General features: G+C 37.2%; 1 protein-coding gene across 8 annotated transcripts in view; it reads left to right on the plus strand.

Moving 5' to 3' along the window:
• Window positions 1-62: 62 nt before the first annotated feature.
• The window catches only part of NBEAL1 (neurobeachin like 1), a 93,226-nt gene continuing 74,881 nt past the window's right edge, over window positions 63-18,407 (plus strand). For all 8 annotated transcript variants that reach the window (XM_026086906.1, XM_026086914.1, XM_026086922.1 and 5 more), the window contains exon 1: window positions 63-339. In XM_026086906.1, coding sequence (XP_025942691.1) covers window positions 289-339 — 51 coding nt within the window. In that variant the 5' untranslated portion in view covers window positions 63-288. The remainder of the gene's footprint in view (window positions 340-18,407) is intronic.

Below are 18,407 nucleotides of genomic sequence, written 5' to 3' on the forward strand. Positions count from 1 at the left end.
GTTGGTTTTTTTTCTTCCTCCTTCCCCGACCCAAGGCCTGAAGGGTGTGTTTTCCCTTTCAGAGATTGCCGCTGATGAAGAAGGGACATGCTTGACAGTTGTCTTCGGTTGCTTGTGTTGCTTTCCCGAAAAGGAGAGGCCGAGACCCCGCTGTTTTCACCCTTGACTCCTGGGGTTATGGTACAGCTGCAGTAAGAAAGCAAAAACTGCCGAAGGAGCTGCTGGGGCCTGAGCATGGTGGGATCCTGAACAGCAGCAGCTGGCGTCAGTGAGCGGAGGAGGGAAGGGATGGCATCCCGGGAGAGGCTCTATGAGCTCTGGATGCTTTACTGCAATAAGGTAAGTACGTTTTTAGGCTGTTTGTGTGCCTTTTTCCTCTTTATTTTGCGAGTCAGGTGTTTCAAATGCTTCTGTAGCATCTTTTAACACAATTTTTTGCTTAGAAGTTAGGTGGACTTGTGTGGCTTTGCTGAGGGTGTAACTGCCCTTCTTAGATTATTTACGACCTTGTCTCTTCGTTTGCTGTTCAGGTTGGGCTTTTTTGTGTATGAATTACACAGTGCTATCACAGCTCAGATTGAACGCTCGCTTCAGCAATACCTTTTAATTATCTGAACACATCCTATTTTTCTCTTCCTAGGGCTTATGCATTAAGATGGACTGTATTCATTTAATTCACTGCTACCTGATATGTAGTTTTATCCTCATGTTTTTTTATGCAGCTCTAGTTTCACTTAAACCATGTTAGCCAAAGCCTTCCCAAAGAGCAGATTTATTAAGTTACTCCCTAGCCTTTCTTCCTTTGCTTGTTATTACAGTAACATCAAAGTACTCCATTAATAGTAATGAATTTCACCTGACAAGACTGTTAAAACACTATTTTGTCTCTGTTTGTATTTTACACCATAAAGCAATTCATATGTTTAAAGTACAGATTCTAGTTGCTGCTAGGAGTGCTGAGTATATATGTACAAACTGGTTTCCTGGCTATCTACACAGATATCTGTAAACTGAAGAACATCCAAAAAAATAACAGTAAAGGTTGGGAAAACCATGGGCCTGCTGTCATATAAGAACTCTGTGGCAGTGGTAAGGGTAGCTTGCGGTGGCCCTGTTCTCTGGTTTGGTTTTGCTTTTTATCATTGCAGTCCCCTGCTTCATACATATCACAGTTCCTTTAACTTTGCAAGCTGGTAAGGCATTAAAGATAGTACAAACATTCTCTTGCTATTCTTTATGCTCCTGGTTCATGTCTAGAGTAGGCCCATCTCAAGAGCATAGAATATGAGATTTTAAGTATAGGACTGTCTTAATGCAAGCACCCAGAGTGGTGGATAAAAGTTACATGAGGCAGTCTTAATTGTGGCTTTTCTTAATTTTGTGCAAGTTTGCAGCTCTAATGCTTTCTATATATTTAAAAATAAAACTAGTGCAAACAGAATGCTATGGTATAACTTCTTACTGATACCCACGTGGGCAGTCTGTTGGGTTGAAACCTATTTGCATAGATCTTTGCCATTTAAACTAATGTAGTAATGCCAATGGCAGTAGGAAATAGGCTAGCACTAGAGGAGATGGATGTTTTGCCAGTGAGTTCATCGATGTAAGAAGAACAAAGACACTTGGAACAGACTCAAAGATTTCAGGCTTTCCTCAGGCTTGGGAGATGCGGAGATCAGCCAAGCTCTAAATTTCTGTGCCCAGCCATACTTCGTCCTTTTCCTCCCTGGTTTTGTGAGGTTCTTTATAAGTTTTTCTGTCTGGCTTATGCTTTTCCCCCTTTCACTGAACCTTCACAATCCTTCTCTGTATAGTAGCAGGAAGGTTGCATAAATAAAGGAGAGCTAGTTCTAACATATGCTTTAGATCACCTGGGGAGAGGATGATTAGCTGTTTTGTAGGAATGGTGCATATGCAGTCTGGTCAGATCTCAGGTGGTGGAGGATGGACTATTCAGACCCCTTAATTAAAAAAAACAACACCCCCCCCCAGCCCTCTTGGTTTACTAAGCCTTCATGAACTCTCACTGATTTTTTTTTTTTTTCCCCCTGCCCCCACCATGTAATTTGGATGCATACAGATGGATTCGTATGTGAAAAGGACTTCTTTTTAAGTAGAAAAATGTTTTTATTAATAAAAAGGCCTCTCTCTGAATTTTGAGGGCCATTAGAGTGATTCAAAAAATATTTTCACTTTTTCAAAAAATCCTGGACATAAAACATCTTATCCTCTTAACTTGACCACTTCTAAAAAGAAAATTAAAATGACTTCTCTTTCTGCTTCAGGCAGGCATCCGGCATACAGTATTTCATCTCAGATAAAGTTTGGTGGAGTTAAGAGCAACTGAAATTAGGTTTTAGTATGTGAAATGTTGTAAATTAAAATAGATTATTCTTTCATATGTTGAAAACATTTTTGTGCTGTGCTTTGCTTTCCTCAGATCATCTAGCCAATGGGGAAAACGTAGCAATACATAATCACCAGCAGCATGATATTGCTTATATAGTAGTTTATGGAGAAGTCCTTTAAGACTACCCAGTGAAGAGTGCTATCATAGCCTCTCTGTTGCACTGTCATGATTTTATTGTGGGTGACCTCCTTCTGGGAAAGAAAGATGTGCAAGGTCTCCAGCCTACAAAAACTGCTGCAGAGCTGCGGATGAGCTAGGTGGAGTTTGTTTCTCTACGAATCCCAAATACACGACCCTTGCTTTTGCAGCCCTGTTAGCTAAAGAAACAGTGAAACCCAAATTCTTTTTTTGTGTGTGTGATACCTCAGGTTGCTACTAATAATGAGCCTTGTTTGGCTTGCCTTTTGTGTGTGTGGCTACTTACTTTTTTTTTTTTTTTTAACAGGTCCTTAATGGTAGTGTGTCAAATAGAGCAGTGTGTGCCATCTCAGCAAGGCTTCTCACAGTTTTAAAAGGATGGATGATACTGTGTTACTACCTTATCATCTATCCTGGGTCACGACTTGTCTCTTGTGATCACTTGACATCCCTGTGCAGTGTCAAGTGTCAGTTGCAACAGTTACTCAAGTGCAAAGTAACATTAGGAAAGCATTTCTGTACTTTCATTGTCTCTTGTGCAGTTGAGCAATTAGAGATTTAGGCAGACAGCAGGCTGTAGCCAGGATCTCTGCAGAAACAGTGTGTGGATGACTCTGTCTATGAGGGGTCTTTTTCAGTTGTCTTTACATCTGGCAGCTTCTAATCTAGGGTTGAGGGGTTTGGGGCGTTTTGCTTTTTCTGCTTCTGTTCTGCTAAAAGCTATCTCATAGGCTAGTAGCGACAACGCCACAGATTAGTCGGCTACTTAAGATGCCCAGTGAATGTAATGGCCACATGGATTTATGATACTTTGGTGCTGTGTGGAAGCAGTTTAAAAATTCGTTAAATTTAGTGAAGTTCAGATTTGAGTCACTGGAGGATATATCACAGCATTGCATTGTTAATCATCTGAGCTGTTCCTTACTTGAGTGGTTCTTTGTTATTTGGGTTTTCTTGGTTTTTTTTTGTTTTTAATGGTGATGTCAAACTTTCTGTAAAGAAAGCATTGTTCAGGATGCAACTTGCTGGCATGATCATCTTTGACTTTCAGTTTAAAATGGGAATTTTTTTTTATGTTCAATTCTCTTCTAATATACAGTGCTGTTATTCACTTGAATATTGATATGGATGTAAGCTGCTGTCCTTTCATCTAGATGCAGGGATACATGCTTGCTAAGATAAGTGAAATTATATGTAGTACAGATAACAAGTCCTTTCTATAGCAGTCACCAGGAAAAATTTTCTCCAGAGGTCATGCAGACAATGGTAGTATTAAGCATGTGGATCATCACTTCAAAGCTGTGAATAACCTAAAAAGGAATAGAAAATCTTAAATAAGTGAATACACAGAAGATCTCTGAAAATGCCTTAGTAATGTAAGTTTACAGAAGAAGAGCTCTCTTAGATGAACCGAGGTAGTTTGGGAAGAGGATATGCTTTCATTTAAGTGGTTTTTTGTGACCTCTTCATGTTCTTATGACTGAGGTAATTGTTCCCATTAGATCTGCTCTACCAGTTTTGCCTTGTATCATTAGATCAATGTGACTATAGCAATATTGTTATTGTAATCTTAGTTGATTAACCATTCTTAGATGTTAATTATGTGTCAGTATGCAAAATTAATTCATGCTATATAATCTTTTGAAGAGATTGTTACTGCAGGTTAAAATTGATTAGATTCACACTATATTTTACCTGTAAGATTTTAGTTTTGTGTACTTCACCTTCTGTGATTGTTCTGATAAGTATTTCAAACTCTTTGACTTAAGATGTGTCAGGTTCTTTGGTATTTTTAGTTTTGCTCAGAAGGTGACTGGATGCCACTTTATACAGAAAGACTTTTTTCTCAAAAAAAAAAAGTCCCAAATGGATTTCAGGAAGGACTGGCATAAATGGCAGTCACTTAAATGCCACGTGCACCTCTGAAATTTTTCCATTTTTCATTTTATTTTTTTATAGAACTGTTCTTTCCTAATATCTCTTGTATTTAATGTTTATACAGATGTGTGGTGATTCTGACAATTCTTAGAGAACTGTCATCTGCTTGAACTCTAATTCTTTGTGCTCCTGTCATTAACTTAAAGAAGAAAAACAGGAAAAAGGATTTTTCTAAAGAAAAAGAATTGTTGCTTCTCTAGAAGGTGCAGCTTTTCAGTGATTTGATTAAGCTATTAAGTGACATAAATAAAGGCTGGTAAGTGCTGAAAGGAAGAGCTGCAGCTCAAATGATAACAATGTAGTAATAATAATAGTTAGATCCCCTTACCTGCTACAATATCCTTTGTTTGAAATAATGTATTTAAGAAAAAGTTTGAGATGTTGTCTCAGAAAAGCCCCCCCACAATATATGGCACAAATTTGTACCCCCTACTTTATAGTATATCTCTAAAATCTGAATGCATAGAAATGCCACCAAGAAAACCTGAGTGCCTTGCCAAGGCAAAGCAAAGTGTAAATATCAAATTCTCAGCTCTTAGGAGCATTTCACATGCTGTGTGAGCAGCACTGTGAAAATCATGTGGAAAATATTTTTCCTCTTAAAGAAAAAAAGGCAAAGAAGTAAAAGCCAAAAGGTTAACTTTCAGAAGAGCATGCTGCAAATTGTTTCTAAAACAGGGATGTTAGTCCAAAAGAAACCTTTAAAAAGAGCTGGTATTTTCAAGTAGCATCTGTAAAAGCAGACTGGAGCAGAGACTGAGTGCTACTCATAACCGAGGGGCCAGGACAACTTGATTTGTAAACCCAAATTGCAATTTAAAATTGTATGTAGAGCACACTTCGCTGCTTTGCCAAGTCTTATGCCAAGGCTTTTAAATGTGGTAAAAGCCCTCTAAAGGGCTTTTGAAAATGAATGGGCCACCTTAAAAATTAATCTGCTTTGTTAGGCAGCTAGTAAAAAGCATGCCAGATCGCATATCATCAGAACTAACTGTTCAGTGGATGGGTGTGCTGTACTCACTGAATCCTGTCAAGAAGCCTTTCCCAAATTTATTTAAGGGTTTTAATTCTACCAGGCAGATTTTCACCAAGTAGCTGGTTCTGGGCTTTTTTTATTTTTATTTATTTATTTTGCATTCTTCAGTAGAATCATTTTTTCCTTTAAGTACCTCCTTAGCTTGTAGGTCATATAATAGCTTGAAGGCAGAGCTGTCAGTATGTTCCTCAGCCAGCTTTTAGCCTGCGCTTCCTGTTTCAAAGAGATGTTCAATCTTAGTGTTATTAGTATAGCAGGGATTCTGTGTATTGGCAATTGCAAAGCTAATTATAAAGTTCTGGTCTTTGTTAACACAGAGATAACTGAGACAGGTCCCTTGCTGTGTTATAAAAGAGCAGACTTGTGGGTAAGCTGTCGTCTTAAAAAAATGCTCTTTGTTGCACTGTATTTGTTTGATTTTCACAAAATCTGCCTGTATTGAGATAAATGTGTTGCAGTTTTCTCTCTGGCATAGTGAGGGATATCTATATACTATGTCTTTTCTTTTTAAATTAATATCGTAGTGTGGAAAGAGACTTAGTACTGTAAGTTTTATATGAGAAAAATTCCTAGTCCTAGATCAAAAGCTAACAGAAAAATATGGAATATGACTTCAGTAGGGAGTGATGCATTATTCTAAAAATGTCCTAAAGTGGCTAAAGTCCTTTTACTTTGAGTTATTTCTACCTCATCTGGGAAGAATCCCAAGTGAGGTTCTGGATCCTATAGGCTCCCTTATAAGAGTCAGAAGACGACTTCAATGAGAAAATAAGTGGTCTTTGGAGGAACCATAATTTCTACATTAGGCAGGTAAAGACCGCTATGAAGAGTGAAGTGCTACAAACTGACAGTGTGCTAGCTGAGCTAGCTTTTATTTTTACACAACAGTCTCTAAGGTCAGAAGACCAATGCATTGCAAATACTTAGAAGTTGAAGCTTCAATATATGAAATGGAGCATTTAATTGACATGAGTTAGTTTTGTTTATATTTCTAGGAGTAAACAGTTCATCTAAATTGTGTGCTCTGTGCTGTAAATGGGCAGAGTCTGTGAAAGAACTTCCACCCATTCAGTTTTTCTGTGCCTTAATCCTAACCTACTATACAGAAAGATAAATTTGACCTTGAATTGTAAGAATAATCTCATGGCCTTTGGATCCTTTCAAGGAGCTGTTCCTTGAGGAAGATTCTGTTAGCATGGCTTTTGAGGCCAAAAGTAACACAGAAGGAGGATTATCTTGATATTCAAAAAATAGTCTTGGAGCAAGAACAATCATATCAGTTTTCTCAGTACATAGTCTTACAGTCTTGCTAAGCTGACCTACTAACTGACTCTCCCTGAAAAAGGTGGTCCCACCATATTGTCAGGCTGCCCTTCACTACTGTTTCATGAGGTAATACCTCATGAAACAATGTTTTATAGCTTCATCAAATCTGTAACCTGCATCAAAAGATTGGGGGATTTCGTATGATGCTTAGCAAGTGAGAGCAAATGACACCTTTCAGAAGAGAATTATGAAATTGTAAAAGAGAGTTCATCAGTTTACATTAAATAATGTGAAATCTTGCTTTTATGAGGTTTTTAACATGTATCCCTGTATAAAATTGGAGAGTATTTGTAAACAACAAAAGTTTGATCAGAGTGGCTTTTAGACAAGTTTATTGTAGGGCTGTGTAAAACAGTATAAACTGCATTAAACAGTATAAATGGCATTCGTTCACCTAAATGATGTTATAGTTGTTTCTCAAACAAATGGGTTTTGCAAAATTATGTTTAGTTGTGGAGAAAAGTATGCAACTCAACAAGAATATAATCTTAGACATTAAACTATAAATACTGTGAAATACTGACCTTTGCATCCTAAACATGATTTCATCCTGACTTCAACTTGTACTTGTCTTCCTTATTGTGCAGCTGCTGATTTGTCAGTGATTCATGTCACACCACTGCATAGAATTATTGCCTTTATTGTATCAGATAAAGTATTCTGCTCGCAGCTAGATGAATGCTTGAGCGAACTAAGTGCTCAGTTAAAGTGGTTTTCATACATCACTATCATGTGAATTCATGCCTCTGCTGGAATTAGTGAATGAAGACTTATTATGTAAAGTGCCTTTTTGAAGAGTATTTTAAATAAATTAAAATCTTCTGTTCTGAGAGAGTGTTACTTGTAAAAGTCACAAATCACTTGGAGCAATGTGTAGGTGAAACTATCCTTGTTATGTCTTTATTTATGAGATACTGAACTAAGAGTGGATATAGACAAACAAGAACAGTTGGCCTTCAATTCTGGTTTTGCTGTCTGCTATTTAAAGAGATTTCTCATAGTCTGAGAACTAATATAGTTACGATATCCACACATATAGAACTTTTCATATAAATAATTGTCTCGTATGTATGAGACAACAGTGGCAGAGTCTCTTCACTCCACTTGCTTTTATTATGGTAGCCCTTGTGATGGATGAGGGCAAGCTTGTGCTGGGTGGTGGCCAGCCATGGAACCAAGACCCTACAACAGAGAATGCAGAACTTCTGGTTGGGCAGAGATGGCAGGTAGATGCAAACAGAACATACTTGCAAGTAAACAATAACATTTTGCAAGCTACAGAGAAATTATTTTTGTTTCTTGTTACTTTATAATATATTTAGCAATACATACATGTAGTCATTACTTTTAGATGAAGAAGGTCCTGAGGTTTGTCCATACTGTTACTATAATGTTCAGAGTTGTCCTGCTGTGCAGCATGAAGTTCCTATATGTTCATGGTTTTGTGGATTACTGCTTTACAGATTTAATGAAAAATGTCCAGTTCTAAACATACCAACAAAAGTGGAATATATTGAAGATCAAGTTTTGAATGAAATGAATCTCATGATGAGAGATCTCATGATAGAATGTCTCTTAACTGGAATGATTTATCACAAATCTAGAAACACGTGCTTCTGGTTGTCTACGTTGACATACTGTAAGAGCAATGTAACAGACAGTTGGCTACTGTGTGATACCTGAATTATGACACTTTTAACTTGATCCGCTGGTTCAGATCCAGGTATAGCACATGTCCAGATAAAAGAACATTGCAGAATCAACTCAAATGTCCAATACATTTGTGTTCTAATACAGAAATGGAATTGAGAAGAAGGCTTACCAGCTGCCCATTGACTGGCATTGTAGCTTAATGCCTGAATCCAAATGTTGTCAATAGATGCTGTTAAAATATTTAGACTTCAGAAAGGTTAAACAGCTGCCATGGATGAGAAGAGCTGCTTTAATTATTGAGCTTTTCTTGAGGAAAAAAATACATATGAGAAGAAAAATGTCAAAACATGCACATCCATCAACAGTAAAGATAAACATCTTATTTTTATTTTATTTTTTTTTTAGAAGTCATTTGTTCAGATAACTTTTCCAGTTTATCTTCTGGTAAAATGCAGTGGTAGAGGAGGATGGGAAATGCAGTAGGAAGTACCAAGAAAGGAAGACTAAACCCGATTATTCTCATAAAACACTGAAGTTTCTCATCTCACTGTGAGATGAGGCTCCTGCATACCTCTGCAATCTAAACATTAACCACTAGATTTATGGGCTTGTAACATGTTTGTGCGTGCTGATGCTTTTCCTAGCAGTTAAAACAGTTATGATAATTTGAGTAAGTCTGTTTATAATTGAGGATTACATCTAAATGTAGTAAAGAATAGTAGTAAGTCACATTGAATAATCTGATGACCGTTGAGTAATGTTGCTAACTATGGCTGTGTAAGAGTAGGAAAAGAGTGCTCTTTTTATCATCGAATAGCGTTCACCAGAATCTGCCTAAGACCATGTAGCAGCATGCCAAAAACATTTAAAAAGTAATAAGGAAGCCAAGGCAAAAGTTGAAAAGGAAGCACTCACACTGGTAATCAGACTTGAACAATAATGCCACAAACATCTATAAAAACAAAATGAAAATAAAACAATTTGGGTTTGACTCCTTCAAAAAGATGACAAGACTATTCTTCTAATATTAGTAATCATCATAGGGAAGCATCATACCTTCACGTGAAAAATGTCAGAAAGCCATATGGAAGGTGGAAGAGAATTTAAGAACTGAAGATATATCTTTAGAAAGCTACTGAGATTTCTTTTTCTAGAAGTATCAAGCAAAAAGAGCAAATGATTGGCTTAAGTGGAAGAGTGATTAGAAATGTAAATGGACAACAACACCCATGGGCCATCAGCCCAGTTTTCCGTAATCCTCAGAGGTTTTGTAGAAAGTGGGTTGCAGTAGAGATGGGATGTTTGTAAGTGGTGCTACCAACTCTGTGTACGAATAAGTTTGCCTAATGCGTTCAGTTGTGTAAAAAATTTGGTTTTGAGTTACCTGTGCTTTTGCTGAAATCTTGACTAATTGGAATGAACAGATTTCTTGATAAATGACTAAAGTTTTGTAGGAAATTTAAGCTAAAATGGTTTAGCCATTAGTTCTGAGGAGGAAGGAGGAAAAAGGTTTTGATACAGGAAACAGTTTTGTTTGGAACACTAGTTCAAAACAGTTCTAGTTTTGAACACTAGAAATCTCTAGTGTTCACATGCTTTCAAGGGCAAACTTGGAATCTGAGTGAAAACGTGTTGTGATGGAAAGGAAGCACCTTTGGTATTCTTTGTGTAAAACTACTTAAAATACAACTCGTTAGAGGTCTCAAAAATGTCAATAAATACACTGGCTCAGGTATGACTGCATACTGCTTCTCCATAGGACTGGGCTTCATTCACTGTGCTGCATGGACAAAGCTCTTGGGAATAAAGCAGGCTGTAGTGAACAAGGCTGTTACTTGCAGGCATCTTATGTTACTCACTTGTGATAATAATTTAAAAACTGTATCAGCAAAAGTGTGACAGATGCAAAATAATGGTTGAACGAGTAACACAAATTCTGGTATGTCTTAGTTTGAGTCCTAGATTTTTGCAGGGTGCTTTTGAAAAGCTTTCCTCCACCTTAAATATAATACAGGAATTGTATAGTTCAACTATAGTGCGGTGTTAATCTGAGAGCTGATGAGGTCAAGAATGCAAAGCAAACAGTTAAATCCATGGCTAAAAAATAGAAATTTGCCTTAGGTAAATTTTAGTGTATAATAACCATGTGACACTTTGAAACAAATACAGAACCTGTACACAGATTCTCTTCAGCGTTTTTCTTTATCTACAGAAAAATTTTACCAAGTCTGACTATTGATGTGGTGAAATAACAGGCTGATTTTTATCAGTTGTTGTACCATCCTGGTTCCCTTCAGCCACTCTGAGTTTTTATTGTCTCTTGCTTTACAGCAAAAGTTACAAACTTTATATTTTGGCTGTTGCTAAAACCAATCTGCTGTTGCTAAAGCTCAGCCTTTTTCTCATTTCAATCAATGATGTAACTTTGAATTTCAAATCAAACAAGCATTAAAACCTAAACCTTCCTTGTGCTATAGTCTGAATTTTCATTGAATTAAGGCTTGTCTTGATACTGTACAATACTTGAGATCATGTTATTTTAGTTGCCTTTGAATTATTTAGAATGCTTCTTGTTCTGTAATGTTTAAAATACAACTTCTAGCTTTTACTACTGTTGGCTTCTTGTGTTAACTTTGGGCAAAGTGAAAGTTAATAGAATCTAATATGTCACGGTATGGCAAATTTCTGGTAAGGGTGCAGTGGACTCTGGAAAACTGGAATACTTCATGTCAGCTTGTATGTGAAACTTGTCTAGTGGCACTTTCTATCAAATGTGAAGACCCTACTGAAATGTGAGTTCTGATTAACTAGATTGTCTTGGGGATGGTGTCAGTCAGATGCGATGTTCGTTTGGTTCAGGTACCAGACTAATTTTTTTGTCACTTAAAGAGCAAGAGAAAAAATAAAGCTTTACTTCCATTTTAGAAAGAAAATGGTTTCATTTTGGTTTTCTTGGAGCTCTGAAGTGGAAGGGAAATTGAATAACAGCGCTCATAACTGATTGTCTTTTTTTAATCTAAGGCATTAGTGGAAGAGTATTTTTTCATGTATAGAAAAGAGAAGAAATATATCAACACTGTTTCAGTGTTTGTGAGCTAAATTTTATAGTGAGTGTGTGATTGATAGTGATTCCCATGCAAAATGGAAGTTTCTGCCTGTTGCAAAACAGTTGTTTGTGACTTGTTTCACTGCAATTCCTGTTTAAAAAACAAAAAGCCTTCCTTAATTCCAGAAGTTGAACAGAATGCCTGTGTGAATTTTGAAAAAGGAGGTCTATAATTACTTGCCAGGAACCTTTTTTTAAATACCTAATTCAAAAATTAATATTATGATTAAGATGATGAGTTGCACTCAAAGGTGGTTCTTCTGGTAGTTAGAATTGATTGATTGAATTCAGCAAGGCAATTTAGCCAGTTTAGAATGGCTTATTGTAAAGTCTTTTATTAATTCTAACTGTAGTGTTGCTGCTATAACAAAGCTTTTCAAGTTTTTATTTTACAGTTTGGAAAGGTTCACAAAAAGCATAAGCACTTTGACTTGTAGCAACATAAAGGCTGCTAGGAGATCTTGTAGTGAAGTTGTTCCGTTTCATGTCTTTCAAAACATGAAAAGGAAAAAGCCTCCTTAAAACAAACCTTCTAATCCCCTAACAAATAGTGTATTTCAAATAGTGTTTAAAAATGTCCTACGAGTCTGTGTTACGCAGACTGGTGCAGTCAGTTTTAGGACTATTAGACTAAGTGGTGATTGAAAGGCAGTGTTTCATATTTTATTTCTAAACGTTATTCTTCCTAGGTCTAATTCAGTCTTGACACCAAGGGATTGTTCCTAGCCTAAATCAAATGCTTAGGGGTGGGGGGTTAGTTGCTCTAGTACCAGAACGAGTGCGATTTGGTGGAAGCGCTGGTAGGCTGGAATCTGCTTGGCGGGCTGACTGCCGGCTCCTGGCAGCGGTCGAGTGAGGCTGCCTGTTTTGTGACTGCACGTTAAATTTGACGAGGTCAGACAAGTGCCTGTCAGACAGGTCAGGCAGCCGCTCTCAGCTGCCCTGCAGAGAGGTTTTGCCTTTAAAGCGTGGAATGTAACACTGAAAATAGCCTCGGGTGGATCCAGCTTTTGTTTTTAGCAACTAATACTTCCTGAATGAGGCTATAAAAACTGTACTGAGCTTTGCCCTTCTAGTCCTGTTTAGTTGAAGCCTTAGGAAAACAATTCCTTTGAACTTGCAAATATTAGGAAACTTCTGCAGAAGTGGAAGCTACTGTTAAATCTAAAAGCAACAAATATATAAATATGTAAATAGTGTCAATTTGAAATCTTGGGTAAATGTGCCTGTGTTCCACAAGCACAAGTCTGAAGAATTAAATGGGGAGGCTTAAAAACCAGGTCTGTCTAAAGTGTTTTAATTTAACTTGGATTAAGCTATGAGAGTTCAATGCTACATGACTCATTTTTTTAAATATTATTACTGATTTAAGAAAAAAAAACTTTTTGTTGACCTTCTTCCCTAGGCAAACTAACTAGTAACTAAAGAAAAATGTCTCATCTAGAATCTTTTTTCATTCATTTCACCAGTCTTCATAAAGAGTATAGAAAGTTACTGTAATTTATAGACAGCTTAGTATATCAAAGATAAGAGCCTGTCTGAGTTAGTGTGTGTTTTAATTACAATTTCTTTTCATTTTGTATCTTTAGGGAATGTCGTATCTGTCAGCAGGGCATAGACTCATCCTTCTGTCTGCTACAGGCTTTGTTTTAGTGTTGGTGAGGTTTCAGGACTGAGAGCTTGTTTTACGGTTGCACTGAAGGCTTATGTATTTTACAATTGTTAATATGTTAGACTTTGTGGGAAACTTGCCTGGCAGTATTTAACCACAGTATCGCTTTACATAATGTAGCCCATCGTGAAGGTCAGCTGTTTTTATTTAGCAACTCTTTCTATTGTTGTACTAACCACATAGGTAAAGGAAAAAGACACTTTGGGGGGATTTTGTTTTTTAGGTACCTATCACTGGCCTGGCAGCCTTTCTCTTTACAGTGTAAGGAGCTGAGAGAATCTTATTTAAAAAAAAAAAAAAAAAGCCTAAAGGCTTTCTTGTAAAGAAAAACAGAAGTATTTAAGGGAGGGAAGGAATGAGGAAGTGTTTTCACTTTCAGGTGCTGAGCTACACTTGGTTTAATAGGCTTAAAATACTTTCTTTACTGCAGGTGAATGGCTCCTGCTATTAGCAATTTCACAGGCCTTCATTACAATCCACTGAGCTCAGAAGCCTTAGCTTAATCCCTACATATTTCATAATTATCAACTAAAGGGATTTGCGCTTTTTTCTTTTAACTTCACAGATATCCTTACAATGACACATCCTTCAGGTTGTCTTGCTAAAACTTGGGTTGTTTCAGCATATCTCTCTGAAGAGAAATGGTAACTTCCTGAACTTGGATTTTAGCTTTGGGGAATTTTGAGCCTTGGCGTAACTGTCTTCCAGAAGTTTCAAGAAATGCAGTTTATATAGATGGGTCGTTATTCAGATAAGATATCTAAATTTTCTTGCAAAAAGCTAGACAAGTTTCAGGTAGATAAATGAAATGCTTAGGATTGTGAATCTAGAAGAAAGCTGCAAGTTTCCAAACCCAGTATTTTGTTATATCTTTTTCTAGTGATTGAAAAGCTGTAACTGGTGGAAGATGTTTTGTTTCCACGTGCAGCCTTTTTTCTGCTTTTACTGATGTTATACAAATCAGATTTCCACCTGCCCTTCTTACTGATCTCACAGGGCATGTCTGTGGAGTGCGTGTGGGCTCAGAAAGAATACTAAACTAAAATGGGTTTATCACAGTTTGTCCTTGTGGTGTCTTCTCAAAACTGATACTGCAGTGTGAGTGTGCTTTAATAGCATGGTACTGCTAAAAACGCTTTGGTGCTGTTGTCCAGCATACAGCCTCCAGCTCTCTGTCTGCGGGGTGACTCAACAAAATGGTGATTATAGAAGAGGTGAATAAGAATATATTCCATGGGTTTCACTGCTTTTACTGGTAATACTGCTTATGAGTACTTAAGACACTTCATTATGGTCTAGCTAAATACATTTTACCGCTTCCTTAGCGGAAATGCAGAGGGAAGTACAATTTATAGAGAGTCGGTTGGAGCTGGGGTTGCAGTTCAGTGATCTGTTGCCCTCGGGGGCACCACGGATGCTGCATCCTCCTGCCACGTGGCAGCACGGGTATTTGTCCTGTTGCACTGTGCATTGCCTCGGGAAGCTGATTTCCCAAGGAAAACAGACAAACACTCGCATTTAGCTTACAACCTCTTCCATGAGAAAAGAGAGGGGATGTGGGGAAAGAACAGAAATCAATTCTAAATCCCACTGTATTTAAACTTCAGATTAAAGGGTGGCAGCTGACCTCAAAGTTCACTCCAAGAGAAAGAAGGTGCGGATAGGATAAGGGCAGTTTACAAAGCAGTTCATGCCCCTTACTGTCTGCTTTTGTTATGAAATTAAAATATTAAATCAATGCAGAAAGATGCATTTTTTTTCTCCTAAGTCATCATCACACTTCCGTTTTGGGAAAATACTAAGATGCCTTCGAAGCAAGTAGGCTGGTCCTCAGAAAGGTATGTATTCAGCTGTGTTTTAGGAATGCACATTTTTGTGCCTGTTTTGCCACGGCTGACGTTTACCACAGTAAGTTGGCTTTCTAAAAACTGCTTTGGTAAAGTTTAAGTATCTTGCAGCTTTCAGCAGGTGACTAGTGCATGTTATGGGATCTAGGCTGATTATAGCTTTACTGCTAATACAGAAAAGGGGAAATGTGGGCCAGATTCAAAATTTGAAAGCTGTTTTTAACTTATTTTTCAACATCCTTGACACAGCTTCTGTGTCTGCATTTGTAGCAAAACTATGTTTAATATTGGGTCACTTTTTCCTGGCATGATGTAATTCTAGTTTATAGGTCTTCATTTTTGTTTGTTTATGAAAAGATGGCATACTTTTATGGATGGTTCATAATAGAGATTTATTTTAGTGTTTTTTTATATAGATTCAGTTGCTAAGTGATCTTGTTTGCTTTTCTGCCTTTTTTTTTTTGGTGTTGAGTTAATGCTATTGCTTGGATGGAAATCTCTAGATTTGATTCAGAATGAATCAACTGTTACATAAACTGTTTTCTGCTGGCACATGTCAGTAGTGTTACCTGGTATTTTGATATCAAAGATGATTATTTTAATAACTTTGGATAATATATAATCAGTGAGCTGGCAGGGGGTTGAGGTGGAAGACGGTTGGATCAAAGAGTGTGCTAAAGGTAATAATCAAACGATACTGTAGTTCCTGTTTTTTCCCAGGATTGTGTTTGTGTGTTTAGAAAGCACGAACTACCTGCTGGGTTTCCCTCACTTAGAGGAGTTTTAGTGGCTAAGTGAATAGACTTGTATGTGCACTACAAGTAAGCAAAAACTTTTGGCCTTTTATAACATCTTTCATCTACGTAATACTTTTTCTTGCATATTTTGTCTGGCAATGGTCTCTTACTGCTAGTCTGCACTGTTAGCCTTGCAAAGGCATTAGAGGTTAAGGATAAAGAGGAGGTTTAGTTTAATCTTAAGCTTGAAGCAGATTTAGACTATAACTATCATTAAAAAGGAGCAAGCAGGCATTTAACCTAATTTTCTGTCTTTTCTACTCCCCCTCCCCCTCTCTCATCCATAAGCTTTTGCTAAAGCAATTTTAAGTCAGATAATGGTATTTGCATGGTTTCCTAATGGTACATGGTCAAGAAAGTCTTCTTACAGAAGGTTACTGTCAACAACTAGAGATGAGCCTCAGCTGTGTCAACAAACCATTTTTTATTTTAAACTACTAATAGAGTCATTTTAATAATTCACATTATATTTCAGGGAGAACTTGCGTATTTCAAGTAAAAGCAGTTCTTTCAACAGAAAAAAAAAAAGAAAGTCAAATAGATTCAGTTTTTGTGCTTGCATGAGCATTATCATAGCTGTTAACTAAGCAAAGGCTTAGACATATGCATACAGCTTCCTATTAGTAACTTCGCTGTGGCAGCTATTGCTTTGTCCTTTGCAGCCTGAGCTATGTTGTATTTGTTGAAATCACATCCTGTGAAATGGTTTGCATGTGGCTAAAATAACTTGCTATGAATTAGAAGAAAGTTAAAGCTTTTAATATCTAGATGCTTTTGAAATCTCATAATTCCGCAGACTGAACAGTAAGTCTGTAAATAGTTTTTAACACAAAGCCAACAGCATCTGAACAGGGTATCTTCTGCTACTTCTAGGCCTTTCTTTTGGCTGTTGGCAAGTCTCAGTTCTTGCCCATCCTTTGGTTTGGTTTTCAAGGTGTTTGATCTCTGAACCTGAGAAATGTGTCTTCTGGACCCACCTGGCGGAGATAATCAGTTGCCCTCTATAACTTGAGGTTGGAAGCCTTGAGTTTATTCTCTATCTCAATGGCTTCCTTCAGTCTGTATGTTGCAATTCTGTCTTCAGTACAATGAACATGTGTGTGTTTAAGATTACTGTTTGGTAGTTTAGTGCATATGAAATGCAAGGGCAAGGCTACATTACGCTTCTAGGATGTAATACTACTTTGACAAATTTTGGAAGAGAAGAAGAAAGGAGGTGATAACTTCAAAAACAAAAACTTTGAAAGGGGAATAAAAGCAGAGGCAGGGAGAGGAAGATTAGATTATGAAGCAGGGAGAAATTAGGAGTAAAATGGAAGAAGAATGGGAAATAAAAGCGTCAAGCTGTGGTTTTATTTGGTGCCTGTTGTCACCTTATCTGAAGGTATTTCATATATAATTAATAGTGATAATGAAGTTTATTTCATTAAGGTGTCTCTGACCCCTCTTGCTTGAGTTAGAGGTCTTGCTTTGGAGAGGTGGGTAAGGTCTTGAATGAGAAAGGGATTCCTATATTTTACACTTCCTGTACTTTTAATGAAAAGATGCTTGGAGAATGGTTTTGGAGTGCTTCAGATTATGGGTTTCCATGATTTCTTTTTTGTTTGGGTTTTCTTGTCTTGGAGGCTTTTTTTTTTTNTAGCAATCTTGAACTGAGAAGACTATGCATGTCACCAATGTTTCTCAGAATAGTGTGAGTTATTCACAGATTGCTCCTTGGTCTTAACACTGCGAGGAAATAACCTCTTATTTGTGAGCATCTATAGCAACATAAAGCAAGGGAAGAAAAAAGGAAGGAGATATGGGAAAGGAGAAGGCTGAACAAGAGGTTCAAAACTTTTGCAGAATTTTATAAATTATGAAATAGATTTTAAATGACTTTAAAATTTATAAAACTTTATCTTTAAATTATTTTATAAACAATGTATAGAATGTGTGAGTGCGTGGATGTGCATTAATGGGTGTGACTGGGATTCTTTACATGGTCCTTGTGGAGGAAGATGTGAGCTTTGATCTAGCAGTTTGCTTTTGAAAATTAAGCAGCTTGACTTTAAAGGGAAGTGGCATCAAATAATGCATATGCTGACAGACTTTTCGTATGTTTCTATAAGTGTCTTCCTTCCCCCATCTGTAAGGCACTTGTTTTGAGCCTTCAGATGGGGAATAGCAAGAGTAACAGAGGAAAATATTAGGGGTTATGTTGTTCAGTTGCATTAGACATTGAAACATCAGCAGCTGCTGCCTTAGGTTGTGTTAATAATGACATTTCATCACCCATCAAAAGATAGTGAATGACACCACCATGCTACTAATACACTGCAGTAAAACTGAGTTTTAAGTGCTTTCACTGAAATTGAATTTGTTTCCCTTGATCGTCGCAGGTGTGGTACTTGCAYGCTGCTCTGTCTGTAGTGAGTCCATTGCAAAGTGCACAGAGTGGAATCCTCTCTGTAAGGTCTGGGGGGAAATGGTAAAGACTAATAC

This window comes from Apteryx rowi, unplaced genomic scaffold (assembly GCF_003343035.1).
Source record: "Apteryx rowi isolate R43461 unplaced genomic scaffold, aptRow1 scaffold_12, whole genome shotgun sequence".
Taxonomy (NCBI): Eukaryota; Metazoa; Chordata; class Aves; order Apterygiformes; family Apterygidae; genus Apteryx; species Apteryx rowi.